Here is a 19,711-nt window from a genome sequence, read left to right as displayed (position 1 = left end):
TGCAGATATCACCACAATCTAATATAAGAATATTTCTATCTCTCCAATAAGAAACCCTGTGCTCACTAGCATTCACTTCCCAGTACTCTCACCCCAAGCCTAGGGCAACTAATCTGCTTCCTATCTCCATATATTCTTCCTATTCTGGACATTTTATATAAATGGGGTCATATAACACGTGACTTTTTTTGTGACTCACTTCTTTAAATCAGCATACTGTTTATAAGATTCATTTAAGTTATAGCATGTATCAATACTGTGTTTATTTTTAATGCTGAACAACATTGCATTGCATGGATATACCACATTTTTTATCCATTCATTTGCTGATAGAAATTAGGATTGTTTCCACTTTTTGGCTGTTGTGAATAATGATGCTATGAACATTTGTGTATAAATTTTTCTGTGAATAAATATTTTCATTTCTTTAGCATATATACCTAAGAGTGGAACTGCTGAGTCATATGGTAACTCTATGTTTAACATTTTAAGGCAAATAAATGAATTATTGCTTTGTCTTTATCATTTCTTATTAGAGGCCGCCATATTCCTATTAACTCAGGAGAGGAGAGTTTTAGGGTCTGGCTTTGCAATTTGACAAAGAAGAGCAAGGTTTAAAAATATTTACGCTAAAATTGTTTTACTCAGTCACATTGTCCTTATCTGTTGATAATCTAATACTGGTCTTGCTGTGGTGGTTGCACATTTTGCTTGGTAAAGCTGGATTTTAATAAATGCTGCCTGCTCAAGTTTTATGAAGTAAAACCTGGAGGAAGAGGAAGCTGAAACAGTTCCTTTGCCCATCTGAAAATGAGACACACTTTATTAATTTTTCTGGGATGTTTTCTATGGAAGGCATTATTTAAGAAAGAAAAAAGTGTTTGCCCAAAGATTTCTAAAACATGTTTAATTCATTTGAAGAAAATTAATGAATTATTAAAGAATATGACTTTTTTTTCTAAAACAGAATTTGATGTCCAGAGGACAGATATCTATTGCTATTTTACTCCTGGAGCCCAAAAGTCTCAATCTGAATGTTGTATCCAATTTTTGTGGGCCTGCATATCTATCTTCAAAATTATAATACATCTGTCTTTCCATCACTAGACAATCAGTATTCTCTTTTTAGAAAATTGCCGAGATCACTCCCCCATGTGGATTTCTCCTTAACAATATACATTATCCTAAATATGCTGCAAAGTGAATCAATAGCCAAAAAATCCACCAAAATAATGAAAGATCGCAATGTAATTTTGCAGGGATAGTGAGAATCCAGGACACTATACCTGCAATTGCGATGCAAAATTGCATGGGCTTAAAAATCTGCACTAAGTATTCACTTAAGTATTATTCCTCCGTGATAAGGTTTGATTTCATTAAGTGTCTTTATATGAATGAAATGTAAAGTTGCAAATCTAGAGTTGTGAGGGATGGCCAACCACTCCCCACCTCCCAAGTTCTGTGTTTACTGCCTTACTCACCCACTTTGCATCGGCAAATCATAGAGAGAAGCTAAATGCTCTCAGCTGCACTATACCAAATCAAAGCTGAGATGAATAATGAACTTAATTTTCCATAAAGACATTCTGTTTGGCATTTCAGCTAATAAGGTAAGCTAATGGCAATTCTTGGCTATGGAAAAGAAAATAAATAGTCTCTTTGTGTTTGATTTCTGTGCTGATCCATAAATTTTCTTTTAACATGCTGGATTTAATTTCATGTTTCACGATGTCTGTGAATTTGGGATGAACAGTTTTATAAAGAGTACCCCCAATGTACCCTTTACCTTTGATTAGGTTGCTTATGGTACTAGAGGGGCTGAGGGAGAAATTAAGCTTTTGAGTAAGAATGGCATCTGTATAGTAATTTTTTATCATCTTCGGTGCAAAGTGAATTTAGCTAAACAGCAGAATATTTAGATGTAGCAAAGAGAGACAAAATTATTTAAGCATGCCTTATGGAATATATTTGGCATGATATATTATAAATTAATGTTGAATACGCCCTAAAGAAAGCAGAATACATACATCATGTTGGTTTCTGAGTCATTTCATTTCTAAGTACATGTTATGCTAAAGAAGGTATTATTTTCAGTTGCTAATATTATTCCACAGTTTCAGTTTAGGTGGGTTTTATTTTGTAAGATTACATTTTTAAAATAGCAGCATACCAGTAATATGAATTTTGCTATTACTTTCTTATTTACCATAGCTGCAATGATTTCAGTTCATGTGGAAAATGTACTTGTTTATCTACTGAAGTTCATGGAATTAAAAACCATCTCCGAAACACTCATTGCTACTTTGGTTATGCTTTTTGTGACACAGCTTCTCAATCTTTAACATGGGGATTTTTATTTCAGTCAGATCGGAGCACAAATCCCTGAAACTAGCAAAAGCTTAGCATGATGCGGAGGAAATTATATTTTTTTTTCTTTTCTACAAGAATGACAAAAATGAAAATATGATTAAGATTTATGTTTTCTGGGCTCGCTGCCATGTCACCTGAAAATTCGAGACTCTATTCTCTCAAAGTAGGTGACCTCAAAAGATATTTCAGAAGGTCTATTCAAAAACAGCCAAAGTATATGGGAAATTTTGGAGAACTGGAAAGGAAACGTTTCTCCTATTCCTACTGTCTAATCTTCCCATTCTGTTTTCATGTGTGGAAAATAGACTGTGGACACCAGATTTGTGTGTGTGTGTGTGTGTGTGTGTGTGTGTGTGTAAAAATCTGTAAACATCACAATCAGACTTTTATAGAAAAGAAAGAACTTTTATTACTCCTCCCCTTTAAACTGTTCACAGTGTCTGTTTTTCCTAGAAGTATAAACAGGATGTTTGTGCACAAGTATTTAGCTACCGTTACTGACTTAGTCCCACTTAAACATCATCCATGTTTCACCTACAAAATTTAGGAATTTCTCTTGAAATGCCTCTAATTTAGTAAACCTATGAGAAGTAGAAATGTCTCATTTTAGTATATCACAGTTCATTTTTAAGAACACGAAGACAGACATATGTTACCTATTCATACTTCAAGGTTTTAGAATATATTCAAATTTACAGCTATTCTCTGTTTGTAGAACTCTGATGCAAGCTCAGATGTGGTAGCTTGTTTGGGATTTGTCATATGTTCATTTCCTATTCCTCTTTCCCCACTTTCCTTCTCTCACCTCTTTGCTCCAGACCATCCTTGGCCGCCCTGTGACTCTTTTGTTCCTTTAATGCTGATATTTTTCCCATTTCCCTTCTCCCCAGTATCATTTGTCCAGAACTTATGGATTGCACTGACTGCATCCATTTTAAAGATGGAAGAAACTAACTAGAAAACAAATTTTTATAACCACCAAGTTGTTTTCTTCTAATTTCTGTCATTTTTACAGTACGAAAGCTTTTATACCAGCATGATTTTTTATCCATTATAGCTAGCTAAAACCAACCTGATGATGAAAACATGCAAAGCTATCTGACCAGCATCTTTTTCGTGCTTCTTTTTCTACAGTGGTCAACCCACTCATGCTTCAAGATGAGATGTAAAATTGCCAAATGCGAGGCATGTGTTATTTACAGGCTCACATGTTCACTCTCAGTGTTAGTTAATTAATGCAGAAAATCTAGAGAAAGCAGCACCACCACCTTACACACACACACACACACACACACACACCAAAGACCACAGTCTATCTACTGAAGACAGTGTTAACCGAGGCAGCAGCTTTGTTACAGATGTCCCACCGTCATAAGATGTTTTTAGTACCATGGCAAGGAGGCCTAAGCAGAAGGCCACAAGCAGATTTGTTCTCAAATACACGTGAAGCCCATTCTTGGGGACAGTCAGAATTTAGTGGCAGAGGAGCAAAGATGAGCGACGACTAAAATATCACTACACTTGGTTATTATTTTTAATGTTGCCTCATTTATGCTCACAGGCTGGAGGACGCAGGATATCTGCATTATAAAAATAAAGGCATTACTCAAAATCTGTTATCTCTAAAACAGGGCTCCATATCTTCCCCACAAACCTCCTTAACCTGCTTCATATCCTTTTAACTGGTACCACTACCTACCCATTTTTTCAACCCAGAAATACAGGCAAACCCTTAATATTTTTCCCTCTACCTCATTCTCACACCTCTAAAGTAAACTCATGAAAATTGGTTGGATGAATGAATAAATGAGTGGAAAAATCAGCAAGTGTTATGAATTGTATTTCTATTCACTTCTCCCCATTTCCTCTGCCACTATCCTAGTCAAATCTCTATGGTTTCTCACCTAGATTAGTTTAAATACCTCCAAGTAGTCTTTCTGTCTCTAGTTTTCTCTTACTCCAGTCTATACTGTATATCGTAGCCTAAATGTTCTCTCTAAAATACAGATAGAACCACTAAGTCTTCTGCTTATAAATCCTTCAATGGTTGCTCCTACACTCAACGTAAAGTCCCAACTCTTGAACATGATTTACAGGGTATGAAATAAGTGGGGGCCTTTTTCCTTCACAGCTTCGTTTCTTAACACTCCCATCCAATCTGAATTTCAACCATACTGATCTACTTTTTACTTTCTCACAGGTGCTGTGTTTTGCATAAGTTGCTTTCTCTTTTTGTCTCTTCTATCTACCCATCCTAAACTCTTCTCAACCTTGTTATCCCTTTTCAAACTTCTAGTCTCGTCAGAGATGTCACTTCCACCAGGAAGCCCTTTCTGAGTGGCCAAGTTTGAGTTCAATACTCTCTACCAGTAATTCTCATATCATCCATTATTTCCTTATCATGCTTCTTTCATTTTAGATGAGATGACCTACTTCACTAACCTATCAGTTCCATAGAGGTAGATACGCAGTCTCTTATTCACAGTTGTGACATTGATCAAGCACAAAGTAGTCTATCTGAATGCATGAATAAATACTCGAACTCCCTAACAAGCTTTATTACCTTTGATTTTGATGATACTGTAGAAACTGAATGCAACAATTCTTCATGTTACTCATTCCGACAAAGTACTGTGCTAAGGCAGTTCATATAAATTCTTTAATCTTGTTCTTATTCCCTTATTCTCATTTTGTAAATGAGACAACTGAGGCTCAAGTTGCCTTAAGTGACACTGCTATTAAGGAATGTACCCCTCAGTCTATCTGATTCCAGGGGCCATCTCTTTCTATTCTCCTCACGGCCCACTGCCTTCTTAGAATGAGAGAGAAAAATTAATGTTAAAAGTGGATTGCAGAAAAATCCTTGATTTTTCACTGCCTACCTGTTCATTTGCTTTCTTACCTCCAGTGGTCTGCCTTGAGTATATTTTTTGCTTATTGTTCATTTCAAAGTACCTTTCTTTGTACTGTATTCTTTATTCTTAAGCTTTCTTCTAGTGCCTCTATGCCTCCAGGAGTTTCCTGCCTTTCTTGCTCTCTCCCCAGTGAAAGTAGCTGGGCCTCGAATTTCTGTTTCCATTGTCCTTTTCAACAGACATATTTTTTATGGTCCTGCTCTATGATTACTTTTTCCACAGTGCTTTTGCCTGAGCTCAGTGAGCCCCCTAATTTTCATCAGCTGTAGCCTGATGTCAGACTACTTAGGGGGCTTCCACTGTTCTTTCATGGGGGAAGCAAATTGCTACTTGTTACCACCCAACTGCTTAATTAGCAGTGCTCTGTGGAAGAAATATCTGGAAGTACAGCTAGAGAAGGCACATGTATAGTTTCTGGGAAATATTCCATTCTGTGTTGACCGTGATAGTGTTTAGGGTCCTTATAATCCAAACGAACACACATTGAACCATCTCAAAATGTGAGAGACAGTACAGCACTCTGTGAGAAGCAAAGTCTCTTGAGCTGACGGATCTTGATTTGAATCCTTTTTCTACCATTTATCTATGTGACCTTGAGCGAGTCAATTAACCTTTCTGTGCCTCAATTTCTTCATCTGTAAAACAGAAATAATAATAGTGCCTACCTCATAAAATGATACCTGGCACAGAGCAGGTACTTTATTAACCATAATGGTAGTATTGGTGGTAGTACTATATAGAAAAATAGCTCTGCACGTGGCCACATCCTAATCCCAGGAAACACTCAATGTTACTTTATATGGCAACTGTGGCTTTGCAGAAATGATTAAGTTAATAGTCTTGCGATAGGGACATTATCCTGGATTATCTGGGCAGGCACTGAATATAATCACAAGTGTCCTTATAAGAGGAAAGGAGAGGGAGACTTGGTCACAGAAGAAGACCCTGTGACCATGGCAGCAGAGAAAGATTTGAAGAGGCTATGCTATTGGTTTTGAAGGTGCAGTAAAGGGCCTAGAGCCTGGAAGGCAAGGAATGCAGCTCTAGGCAGTGGAAAAGGCAAGGAGATGAATTTTCCCCTACAGTTTCCAGAAAGAGCTCAACCCTGCCAATACCTTGGTTTCAGCTCAGAGAACTAATTTTGGACTTCTGTCTTCCCAAATTGTGAGAGGGTAAATGTAAGTTGTTTTAAGCCACTGTGTTTGTGATCATTTGATACAGTAGCCATAGGAAACTAATACTGTGGTGACATTTTGGGACATAAAAGATGAGTCCAAATGAGCTGATAATATAAGAAAGGGATTATAACAAAGGCTGACATGTGGGGTGGAGAATCCCTGTAAGTATTAAATATGTACCTGAATGCATGGTTGGGGGGTATCACGGTGCTGTGTGTTAGAGAAAGTATAGGAGAAGATCGGAGTACGAAGCTATGTGTGGGGATTTTAGACATAAACAGAAGTGAGGTCTTGTGGAGAAGGGAGGTGATCAATGGTGGTTGAGGGTGGGATATGACAGTGAAGGGTGGCTGAATAGATGGTGGAATGCCCTGTTTAGGAAAGAGTGATCAGTTCAGAAGAAAGGCTGGTTTGGGGAATTTCCCTGGGCAACGAGGCATACTGAGGAAGGGAGGAAATGTCTATTTAGAAAAGATAACTACAAACAAAAAGGCATTTTCTATTACTTTCAGTGCCGTATTACTGACAGAAAAAACAATCCAAGAAATGGAATTTTGAAAAAATCCTGTTGTGCTTTAAACCAAGTAAAGAAGATGGAGAATCTTAAAACCATTGGCAAGAGACTGAGTGCCTTTGATTTAATCTATTTCTAGCAGTACCCAGAGAGGCTTCTGTCTGAAGTGAAGTTTGTTTAATTTGAACTCTCCATGTATTGTATGTAATTTGGTATTTCCTGCAGAAAGCCCTGTGCCTTTTCATATGGCCATACCCCCACATATGCCATTTGCTCTCCTGTAATATCCTCCTCTTCTCCCTGGGCCCCACTGCCAAAGTCTTGCCCGTCATTCAAGTCTCAGGTCAAGTATGACCTCCTTGAACCAACTTCCATGCTAACTGCACTGTCTAGCATGTGTTTTTTAGCACTTTCCACAGTTGATTATAACCACACTTCAATGCTTGTTGCCTAGGGAAAATACTAGTCTATTGATACTTGTGTCTTCCGCTCCCACAGTGCTTGGCACATAGGAATCACTTGATCAATATGAATAGACAGATGGATGAATTGATTCATTGATTGCATCCTGTGGGCAGAGTTTTCATGGGATAAAAAAAATAAACTTCATGAATCCCAGGTCAATGTCTAAAGAAAATAAGTCCTTCTATCTTATTCTTTCAAAAGCAAGAAATTACAAAAGAAGGAACTGCTTCATAAATGGCACAAGGATTAATTCCTTTATCATTTATTGCTCGGTTCATACTACAACTCAATATCAGAGCTAGAATTTAAGAACAAGTTTTCTTCTTCCCCAGATCTAATTTGCCATCTCTTTTATGACACAATTTTTTATTACCAAGGCAGGCTGCAAAAGGAGAATAACAAAATACTATGTTAAATGCACACTAATTTATTTTCAAGTATAATAAAACCACAGGTTGATTTTTTTACCTATTGGATTGCACATTTGAGGGAAAATTGTCTAATAACCATCGCTTTTTTAAAAAAGATACATTTGTCACATTCAGTGCAATATACATAAATGGATGCTACTATTATCATTTTATTACAAAAATAAATAGTAAGAGCAGTAGTGGAACACATCACATTCACCTGTGAAATAAAATTATCTTATATGAATTAAATGCGTCACTAATAAATTACCAAGTGATTAAGTATCTACGTACAGCATCTACCCACAGCAAGAAAGCAACTCAAAGGCCTACTTAGGATATCCAAGTCCCAGGAACAAGTTATAAACTATTTTATCTTTATTCCACAACCATTAGAAGTATTTAGAAATTTAGAGTTACATAGTTAACAATCTGGCTCTAAGAGTCCATGCATTACTGTGAATAGAAAAGGTGACTGCTCACTACCAAATAGGGGAATTGTGGGGGAAAGTGAAATCCTACACTTCCCTCATGCAGCAAACATGTACAATTTGAACACTTTCAATGGGTGCAAGGCACACTGCCAGTTATTGCTGGCCATACAATTATGTGTGTCAAGAATGCCCAGTTACTGTGCTTTACAACTACTGAGAACTTCTAGTCATACTTGCTTATAAACAACGGGGAATATTTCTTTACAACTGAAAGACCCTGATTAGTGTGACTAAAATTGATAAATTCCTTTAATAAAAATGCCTTGAAAAAAAGTACAGCTATCATTTTAATATTTCCTTATGTCAAGTAGACTAGTTATATTTTACCAGCTTTTATTACTCTGTATTCAAGTTCTATGCTGGTAATTGGAGAATAATTTTGCTGGGCTGAAACACAAAAACTCAGTTCTTCTATGGACTCACTGAAGCTGTCTTACCACAGATGGCTGGCTATTTTTCTAACACAGTTTCTGCTTTTTTGCTCTCTCCTCCCTATTGTTTTAACTCTGTGGCTCTATCCCAATTTATATTATTTTAAAATCACTAAAAAATTAGATGTCATCAATATACTGGTTGAAAATTTTGTCTATTTCCCAAACTACCGTGGAATTTAGAGAGAGAAAAAAATGTTTATTGCATTCATCCCTGCACATGACTTTGATAATCTGGGCTATTTTGCCCTCTCAATTGTAAATTATGTCTAATATTTTAAAATTTGAGGTATTTTTTGAAAGTTTGTTTATAAAGACAATACATTTGCATGCACTATAAGATTAATAATGTCCATTTTGACAAAATTAGTGTATTCATACCTGAGTTGAAAAATCACATACAAACAGAGCTGAAAGGAGTCATGAGAGGGAATATACTTAAATGTCACCTTATGTCTAAATGCTTCATTTTTATAGAAAGGAAATAAGTACTCTAAAGTTTAAACATGAAAGGAAGAGAAAGAAAATAGCATATGTTTGGATTTCATGATGTAACACATCATGACACCACAACTGAAAAGAAGATGGAAAACACATCTTGAAAGCCTAGTCCACACATGTGGGCCCCCCACAAAATCCCCGTGCCATTTTAATAGCACAGTTTTTCACATGTAGCAGTTGAATCTAATGAGAGGCTAAATCTTGCTTTTGTGTTAGAAATTGACTTACTTTGTCCCTTATTCTGAGTTCTCTTGTAGCCAACCCCAGGGCCCCGAGAGCCTGCTCCATTGTTCATCATTGGTATTCATCACTTTTACAGAAGGCTACCGGGTACTCAGAACTATAGGGTGCTAGTCAAAATGAAACACAAACTCCCTGTTCTAGGATGCAGACCATTGAAAGCATTTAGAGAACCTAAGAAAAGGAAAATACAATAGTGATAAAACAATGTGTCCAGTAGGAGGGCCACTTAGGCCACCACTGAGAGGTAGATTCTGAAGGGAGCTGGAAGAATGAGTGGTTGAGAACACTTTCTCCCTCTTAACCTGACCACCTACTGCCACGGCTTCAGGTCAGCAGACTACCTTAGAGCAGGAGCAGGAGGCAAACCCAAAATGGAGCAAGTCAGGTATTCAAGTCACATAACGGGAGGGGCAAAGAAACACAATTCCTCAGTGGGCAAATACCATTCACCTGCAGTCCATGTAACGGCATTCAGGGTCAGGAGAATGCCTGACGAAGGAAGAAAGAGAATCGAATCCCATTATCTTTTATGAGTACTCAGAGAAAACTTCTAGAAGAACTGAGCATAAAAATGTTGCATAGTGATGACATACACCTTTGCCCTTACAAATACCTGATTTCCTCTTTCATATTAGCCAATAAATGTAATTTCCTCCTAACATATTTTTTTAATAAAATAAAATCAGTAGGATTCTAAGATAGGTGTATTTTTCTGGGTGGAAAAGTAATGCATTTGGTTTGGTTTCATTTCCTCCTAGTGTCATAATCCTTTGCCATCAGCAATACTACCAAGATTGGAACACTGATTTTAACATTTCATACTTTAAATGACTATAGTTCTCTTGTATATCTACTCGGTTTGAAATTTGGGGTGACAATGTATTTTCAGCTCAACCTATTTCAATCCTCATCCTAGACTCAGTGAAATCGTATGGTTTAAGGCTAATATTACCCACTTATTTTTGGCAGGTTGGCATAAACATTGTTAACTAAGTCTATAAAGTCAAGTAAAATATACTCAAAATCATCTTTATATTTATAGTTGTAACCACAGTGCCTGCCAGATAGGAGGCACTCAACAAATAGTTGACAAAAGAATGATGGGGACAGTACATAATTAGAAGGGTGAAAGAAGAAAAACTCCCCATATGCAATTACCAGAAACTCTTTCTAATCATGTTTAGTTTTCCTTTAAGTTAATTACGATCACCAAAAAGTAAAACTCAGGTAGGATGTCTTTATACATCCAATGATTGTGATTGGTTCCAAATGAGTTATAGGTTATATGTTAGAAAGGAGAATAATTTATATGAAGTCCTCATAACATAAAACTTGCCTTTCTTACATAATATAAATGGCAAATGTGGCTTTAGAATTATGCTTCATTTTCCAAAGTTCTTTTTTTTTTTAAAGCACCCACAAATGTCATCCTATCTATTTTTAATCAGAGAGCTGCTGGATAAACAGCTGAATCGTCTAAACCCAATGGGAAAATTCAAAGTTTAAATAAGCTATTTTATCACATTGAAAATAAATGGTGCTGACTGACACAGAACATATGGGTTTTGCATTCAGTTACATGTATATTTTCTTAACTTTGAATGTAAAATTCTAGCCCAAGCTGAAAAAAATAGAAAAACAAAATATACACTTTAATAATAGTTAAACATTCTAATTTGTAATTTTCCTACCGAACATTCATTAATTTCCATTTATAAATTCTTCCTTAGGTTTTCTTTGCACGTGATGGAGTAGTCTCTATAGATTGAGATCATGTAAAAACAACACAAATTTTACACACGAATTCAACACCGACAGACCTATACTGGCTGTAGGTTTGCAGTCTCTCCACAGATATCGTGTTTTTAATTAAAAATGAATTTGTGAGGCAGCCGGATGGCTCAGTTGGTTAGAGTGCGAGGTTTCCACAAGGTTTCCAGTACAATTCGACTGGACTTGGAGCTTAGCTTCGCCCTCCGCGACTAGATTGAAGGACAACGACTTGGAACTGATGGGCCCTGGAGAAATACAGTTCCCCAATATTCCCCAATAAAATTTTTTAAAAATACATTTGGGGCTTCTCCACAATATTTATTTTTTAATACAAGATATATACCTTAATTCTGAAAAAAACATACAAGTAGTACACAATGGTATAGAGATAAAAGAAAAAACTCCCTGCCTCCTAGTCTCCCCATTGCTACTGTCTAAAGATAACCACCACTGTTATCTTTTTAAAATTTTCCTTCTGGTGCACATTTTCATACACAAAATATATATGTATATATGTGTGTTCATATAAGTATATACACATATATAAGCACATTTTCTTTTGTAACAAACTGGTATCATACTGTAAATACTGTCCAGAACTTGGCCCTTTTAATTTATAGTATATATTGGTCATCTTTCCATGTTAGTACATGTAGACCCACCACATTCATTTTTTTAATTAAAGTTTATGGGGGTGACAATTGTTGGTAGAGTTATGTAGATTTCAGGTGTACAATTCTGTAATACATCATCTATATCTCACATGGTGTGTTCACCACCCAATCAGTTCTCCTTCCATCACCATATATTTGATCTCCTTTACCCTCATCTACAACCCCCCTCTCTCCCTCCTCCCACATTAACAGGTAACCAGTAAACTATTGTCTATGTCTATGAGTTTAGTTTCTTCATTTGTTTGTATTCTTCTTTTGTTGTTTTCAGTTTTATAAACCACACGTCAGTGAAACCATATGGGTCTTTACCTTTTTTTTTTTGGACTGCCATAGCCCCTTTATTTTTTTTTTTATTTTTTTTAACTTATTGGGGTGACATTTGTTAGTAAATTTACATAGATTTCAGGTGTACAATTCTGTATTACATCATCCATAAATCCCATTGTGTGTTCACCACCCAGAGTCAGTTCTCCTTCCATCACCATATATTTGATCCCCTTACCCTCATCTCCCTCCCCCCACCCCCTTTACTCTCTGGTAACCATTAAACTATTGTCTGTGTCTATGACTTTTTGTTTCTCATTTGTTTGTCTTATTCTTTTCTTGTTTTTGGTTTATATACCACATATCAGTGAAAACATATGGTTCTCTGCTTTTTCTGTCTGACTTATTTCACTTAGCATTATACTCTCAAGATCCATCCATGTTGTCACAAATGTTCCTATATCATCTTTTCTTACTGCCGAATAGTATTCCATTGTGTATATATACCACAACTTCTTTATCCATTCGTCTATCAAAGGACATTTTGGTTGTTTCCATGTCTTGGCCACCGTAAACAAAGCTGCAACGAACATTGGAGCACACGTGTCTTTATGGATAAATGTTTTCAGATTTTTTGGGTAGATACCCAGGAGAGGGATTGCTGCATCATACGGTAATTTTATTCGTAATTTTTTGAGGAACCTCCACACTGCCTTCCATAACGGCTGCACCAGTCTGTATTCCCAACAACAGTGTATGAGGGTTCCTTTTTCTCTACAGCCTCTCCAACACTTGTTACTATTTGTCTTGTTGATAATAGCCATTCTGATTGGGGTGAGGTGATATCTCATTGTGGTTTTTATTTGCATTTCTCTGATGATTAGTGATGTTGAGCATTTTTTCATATGTCTATTTGCTGTTTGGATGTCCTCTTTGGAGAAATGTCTCTTCAGGTCGTCTGCCCATTTTTCAATTGGGTTGTTTGTTTTTTTGTTGTTGAGTTTCATGAGTTCCTTGTATATTTTGGATATTAGCCCCTTATCGGAGGAACTGTTTGCAAAAATCTTCTCCCATTCAGTTGGTTGCCTCTTTATTTTGTCGATGGTTTCTTTTGCTGTGCAGAAGCTTTTAAGTTTCATATAGTTTCATTTGTTTATTTTAGCTTTTACTTCCCTTGCCTTTGGAGTCAAATTCATAAAATGCTCTTTGAACCCAAGGTCCATAAGTTTAGTACCTACGTTTTCTTCTATGCAGTTTATTGTGTCAGGTCTTATGCTTAAGTCTTTGATCCATTTTGAATTAATTTTTGCACATGGCGACAGATAACAGTCCAGTTTCTTTCTCTTGCACGTGGCTATCCAGTTCTCCCAGCACCATTTATTAAAGAGGCTGTCTTTCCTCCATTGTATGTTTTTAGCTTCTTTGTCAAAAATTATCTGTCCATATTTATGTGGTTTTATTTCTGGGTTCTCAATTCTATTCCATTGGTCTATGTGTCTGTTTTTCTGCCAATACCATGCTGTTTTGATTATTGTAGCCTTGTAGTACAAGCTAAAGTCAGGGAGTGTGATACCTCCAGTATTGTTCTTTTTTCTTAAGATTGCTTTGGCTATTAGGGGTCTTTTGTGGTTCAAAACAAATCTGACGATGTTTTGTTCTATTTCTTTAAAAAATGCCATTGGGATTTTGATGGGGATTGCATTAAATCTATATGTTGCTTTGGTAATATGGCCATTTTAACTATGTTGATTCTTCCAATCCATGAGTACGAAATGTCTTTCCATTTCTTTGTATCTTCTTCAATTTCTTTCAAAAATGTTTTATAGTTTTCAGCATATAGGTCCTTCACATCCTTGGTTAAGTTTATTCCTAGGTATTTTATTCTTTTTGCTGCAATTGCAAAAGGAATTGTTTTTTGTATTTCTTTTTCTGAGATTTTATTGTTAGTATATAGGAATGCAATGGACTTTTGTATCTTGATTTTGTAGCTGGCAACTTGACTATATTCATTTGTTTCTAATAGCTTTTCGGTGTATTCTTTAGGGTTTTCTATATATAGCATCATGTCATCTGCAAAAAGTGACAATTTAACTTCTTCATTCCCAATTTGGATGCCTTTTATTTCTTTCTCTTGCCTGATTGCTCTAGCTAGGACTTCCAATACTACGTTGAAAAGCACAGGTGATAGGGAACAGCCCTGTCATGTTCTTGAACGTAGAGCAAAGGGCTTCAGTTTTTCACCATTAATTATGATATTAGCTGAGGGGTAATCATATATGGCCTTTATTATGTTATGGTATTTTTCTACTATACCTATTTTATTAAGTTGTTTAATCATAAATGAATGTTGCATCTTGTGAAACATTGTTTCTGCTTCAATGGATATAATCATATGATTTTTGTTGTTTATTTTGTTTATGTGATGTATTACATTGACAGAATTGCATATATTGAACCATTCTCGTGCCCCTGGGATGAATCTCACTTGGTCGTGTTGTATAATCTTTTTAATGTATTGTTGCATTCGATTTGCTAGACTTTTGTTTAGGATTTTTGCATCTGTATTCATCAGAGATATTAGTCTGTAATTTTCTTTTTTTTGTGGTATCCTTCCCAGGTTTTGGTATCAGGGTGATGTTGGCCTCATAAAATTAGTTAGGGAGTACTGTCTCTTCTTCAATTTTTTGGAAGAGTTTGACTAGGACAGGTATTAGATCCTCTTTGAATGTTTGGTAGAATTCACTAGTGAAGACATTTGGTCCTGGACTTTTGCTTTGGGGACAGTTTCAGATGACTGACTCAGTTTCTCTACTGGTGATCAATCTATTTAGATTTTCCAATTCTTCGTGATTCAACTTAGGAAGGCTGTATGTTTCTAAGAACATGTCCATCTCTTCTAGGTTAGTGAATTAGGTGGCACATAGTCCTTCATAGTATTCTTGGATGGTCCTTTGTATTTCTGTGGCATCCGTGATAACTTCCATTCTTTCATTTCTGATTTTGTTTGTGTCTTTTTTCTTTTTGTCTTAGTGAGTTTGGCCAAGGGTTTATCACTTTTATTAATCTTTGCAAAGAACAGCTCTTTGTCACATTTTTTTTCTATTGTCTTTTTGTTCTCTATTTCATTTAGTTCTGCTCTGAATTTTATTATTTCTTTCCTTCTGATGACTTTAGGTTTCACTTGTGCTTCTTTTTCTAGTTCTTTAAGATGTAATGTGAGGTTATTTATCTGGGATTTTTCTTCTTTCTTGTGATAGGCTTGTAATGATATAGATTTCCCTCTTAAAACTGCTTTTGCTGCATCCCAAAAATTTTGGTAGTATGTGTTTTCATTGTCATTTTTTTCTATGTATCTTTTAATCTCTCCTCTTATTTCTTCTTTGACCCAGTCATTCTTTAAAAGTATGTTGTTTAATCTCCATGTATTTGTGTTTTTTCCTGCTTTGTTTTTGCAGTTGATATCCAATTTCAAAGCCTTGTGATCAAAGAATATGCTTGGTATGATTTCAATCTTCTTAAATTTGCTGAGGCTGATTTTATGTCCCAATATATAGTCTATCCTTGAGAATGTTCCATGTACACTAGAAAAGAATGTATAGTCTGACGTTTTAGGATGAAGTGTTGTATAAATGTCAATTATGTCCATTCCATTTAATGTGTCATTGAGAGCTGATATTTCTTTGTTTGTTTTCTATTTGGATGATCTATGCATAGCTGTCAATGATGTATTTAAGTCCCCTAGTATAATTGTGTTTTGGTCAATGTTTCCCTTTATTTCTGTTAATAATTGCTTGGTATATTTCGGTGCTCCCTGATTGGGGGCATAAATATTGATGACTGTTATATCTTCTTGTTTTATACTCCTCTTTATCATTATGAAATGTTCATCTTTGTCTCTTGTTGCCGTTTTCATCCTGAAGGCTGTTTCATCTGATATCAGTATGACTACACCTGCTTTTGTATGGATATCTTTTACTTGGAGTGTCAATTTCCACCCTTTCACTTTGAGTCTATATTTGTCCTTGTAACTGAGATGTGTCTCTTGGAGGCAGCGTATGGTTGGGTTAGGTTTTTGATCCAACCTGCCACTCTGCGTTTTTATTGGTGAGTTCAGTCCATTTACATTTTGGGTGATTATTGATATGTGCGGATTTCCTATCATTCTATCTTTGGTTTTCTGGTAAGACTGTGTCTCCATTGTTTCTTTACCTCTTTGTTGCTGTATGTTATTTCAATGTGGTGGTATTCTATGACTTTTTCCTGTATTTCTTCTTTTATTATGTTATATATTTCATTTCTGGATTTTTTTTTTGAGTGGTTACCATTAAGTTTATGTAAAAGAAAGTTCTGTGTTCAAAGTACAGGCAACCCCTGTATAACAGGGTTGTTAGGTTCCTTAAAACCTGCCGAGTTATGAGAACCCATGTTCTACAAAACACAGAACTAGTACAAAAAAGGGAGCTTGGTTCCAAAAACTTAAAAAATATACTAATATGTTTTTATAATTAAGAGAAATATCTTATTACAGCAATGTTCACCAAAAGTATAACATATTAATATGTATTTAATAATGTTTTCTTCTTCATCACTACTAAGCACCATTAACCGACAGCATTTTCTTTTTGATAAGATATCTTCATCTTCTGAACCCTATACTCCATACAACTAAATGGATTTAAAATTGTAATAAATTTTAAAATTCTGCAGTCAAATCTGATACTACATTCTCCTCGAATAAAAAATTTCAAATGAGATATCTTTTGCTTTTAAAAACTTCTATTATGTTCCATGTTATTCGAGGATTGCCCTAATTTCAGATGAGATATCTTTTGCTCTCAAAAGCTTGTATTACCTCCGTGTTATTCAAAGATTTCCCTAATTTTGAATAAGATATTTTTTGCTCTTAAAACCTCTTATTAAACTCTGTGTTGTTCGGGAATTTCTCTAATTCTCAAACTGTGTCAGAGTGAAACCATGTTCTAGAGTGCCGTGTTGTATGAGGTCTTTCCCCAATTCTTAAACTGTGTTAGAGTAAAACCGTGTTATACAAGTGCCGTGTTATATGGAGGTTACCTGTAGATGGGGGTACCTCCATTTTTTTCAGCATTCTTACTTTTTTGATTCACGTATTCCAGTTCAGGCTTTTACTCTCTCCCTTTTTATGTTTTTGTTGTCACAAATTATCCCTATTTATGCTGGTCGAATAGCCTCCTTCAGTATTTCTTGTACTGCAGGGAGTGTGTTATAAAATTCCCTCAGCTTCTGTATGTCTGGATAGGTCTTTATTCCTCCTTCATATCTAAAGGATATCTTTGCTGGATATATTACTTTTGGCTCATAATTTTTCTGTTTCAATAGTTTCAATATTTGTGACAACTCTCTCAGGCTTGTAGAGTTTCTGATGAAGAATCTGATGATAATCTAATGGGCTTTCCTTTGTAGGTTACTGTCTTCTTTTCCCTGACTGTCTTGAGGATTCTTTCTTTGTCATTAATTTTTGACAGCTTCAATACAGTGTGCTTTGGAGAAGTCCTGTTGGGGTTGAAGTAATTAATTATTCTATTTGCTTCTTGGATTCGAGGATCCAGTTCTGTCCTCAAGTTCAGGAAGTTCTCATCGATAATTTGTTTGAATATATTCTCTGTTCCCTTCTCTCTTTCTTCTCCTTCTGGTATGCCTGTTATTCTTATATTTCTCTTTCTGATGGAGTCAGAAAGTTCTTGTCGAGTTCTTTCATTTCTTTTAATTCTCAAGTCTCTCTTCTTCCGTCTGTGTCATTTCCAGATTTCTATCTTCGATGTCACTGATTCTTTCCTCCATCTGGTCAACTCTACTACCTCAGCTGGCTATTTCATTCTTCATTTCTTGTACTCTTAATCTCCAGAAAGTCTATTTGTTCTTTTTTTAAAATTTCAATATCTTTGGTAAAATGTTCATTTTGTTCTTTGATTATTTTTCTGAGTTCATTAAACTGCTTGTCTGTGTTTTCTTATAACTTGTTGAGTTTTTTAAGAACTGCAATCTTAAATTCTCTGTCATTTAAGTCACATATTTCCATGTCTTTAAGTTCATTTTTCTGAAGACTTTTCATTTTCTTTCTGAGCTGTCACGTTACTTTGGTTATCCATGGCAATTAATGAATTATTATTTATCTTCCTAGACATGTACAGGAGTGGATTCTGCAACAGGTTGATAGAAAAAGGTCTTTCTTTTGTTTTCCCGTAGGTGTTGGTAGAATGTTTTATTTTCTCTCTGATGGCAGCATTTTATTCTCTCTTACACTGTAGTGTTATATTTTCTCTGCACTGTTCCAGCTTCTCACACAATGGGGGGAGTCCCTGGAAGGTGGGCTTCTCCTCTGTGAACAGTTCACCTGGGTCACAGGGCACCGCCTCCATTGGGGGATGTGGAGAACTTCTGAAGTTCCAAAGCTCTTCCTGCACCAGATTTCAGCAGCTCTGTTTACTCCTGCAGGGATCCACCCAGATAGTTGGGAACAGGGTCGGTGTGGGTTGTGAGAGGTGGCCCAGAGCAATGGTGGCAACCACCAGCACCATCTTGCACCCAAGGCTCCCTCTCCTTTGCCTGAATTAGTAGGGTTGAAAGTCCATGGCTGCAGACTGGAGTTCTCAGAACTGCAATATTCTATTCTTTTGATCTGACACTGCTACCTTTCTGCTTCTAGCACTGGGCAGGTGGTGGTGGATCCAGCTCTCGGAGTGTGGGAAAGGTCAGGTAGGCTCAGTGCCTAAGCTTGCTGTTCTCTGCTTGGCAGTGAGGGCTTAAACCTCCGTTTTTGCTCCGAAATCTCTGCATTGATCATTGGGTTTAGCCGTGTTACATGTTGATCCCTCAGGTGGGACTGTAGGACATAAGGGGAGTGTTAGCAGTCTGAGTCTTCCCTCTCCCGCAACTGTGGTAGCTCCAGAATTCAGGGAGCTCAGAGCTCCAAGCTCTGGTCTGTGTCCATCCTGCACGCTCCCCTTCTCTCCTCCCCTTCTCACCCAATTTGCCCATCTTTAGATGATTTCAGCTGCGTGCCTCTCAGTCTTGCCTATCTGCTACACAGGGAGTCCTTTGTGGAATTATACAGTAGTTGTTCAGTTTGTCGTAAATTCTAGGGGAGATTTCAAGAGGTTCACCTCACACCGCCATTTTTATGACATAATCCCCCACATTCTTTTTAATAGCTATGAAGTGCTTCATTATATGGGAGTGTTCGTTTCGTTAGCAAATATTTAATGCTCAGCTACCATGTGCCATTTCCAGACACTGAAAATGCAGAATTGTATAAAACAAAATCACTGCCTTTATGAAGACCACATTATACTACCATGTTTTAGCATCACATAAGGAGGAACTAGCATATTAACAATACACACTGAGGAACATTTTTCAGTATCACATTTTTAGCCTTTACAAATAATTCTGTAATGAATCACCTAGTAAATAAATCTTTATGCCTATTTATCAGTTGAG

At 36.3% G+C, this 19,711-nt stretch overlaps 1 protein-coding gene across 16 annotated transcripts in view; it reads left to right on the top strand.

Annotated features, from left to right (window-relative positions):
• The window catches only part of DLGAP1 (DLG associated protein 1), a gene marked incomplete at its 5' end in the record, with an annotated part of 855,165 nt that overhangs the window by 593,845 nt on the left and 241,609 nt on the right, over nt 1-19,711 (top strand). For 2 of the 16 annotated variants that reach the window (XM_081077969.1, XM_081077982.1), the window contains one exon: nt 1,493-1,610. The exons of 13 other annotated variants lie outside the window; for them this stretch is intronic. In XM_081077969.1, the coding sequence (XP_080934095.1) occupies nt 1,560-1,610 (51 nt within the window). Of the gene's footprint in view, nt 1-1,492; nt 1,611-19,711 lie in introns of those variants that run through there. One more of the 16 variants, XM_081077973.1, reaches the window with a different exon arrangement.

The sequence above is a fragment of the Rhinolophus hipposideros genome (assembly GCF_964194185.1).
Source record: "Rhinolophus hipposideros genome assembly, chromosome: 17".
NCBI classification, from domain to species: Eukaryota; Metazoa; Chordata; class Mammalia; order Chiroptera; family Rhinolophidae; genus Rhinolophus; species Rhinolophus hipposideros.
This window is presented reverse-complemented; position numbering and strand designations above follow the sequence as displayed.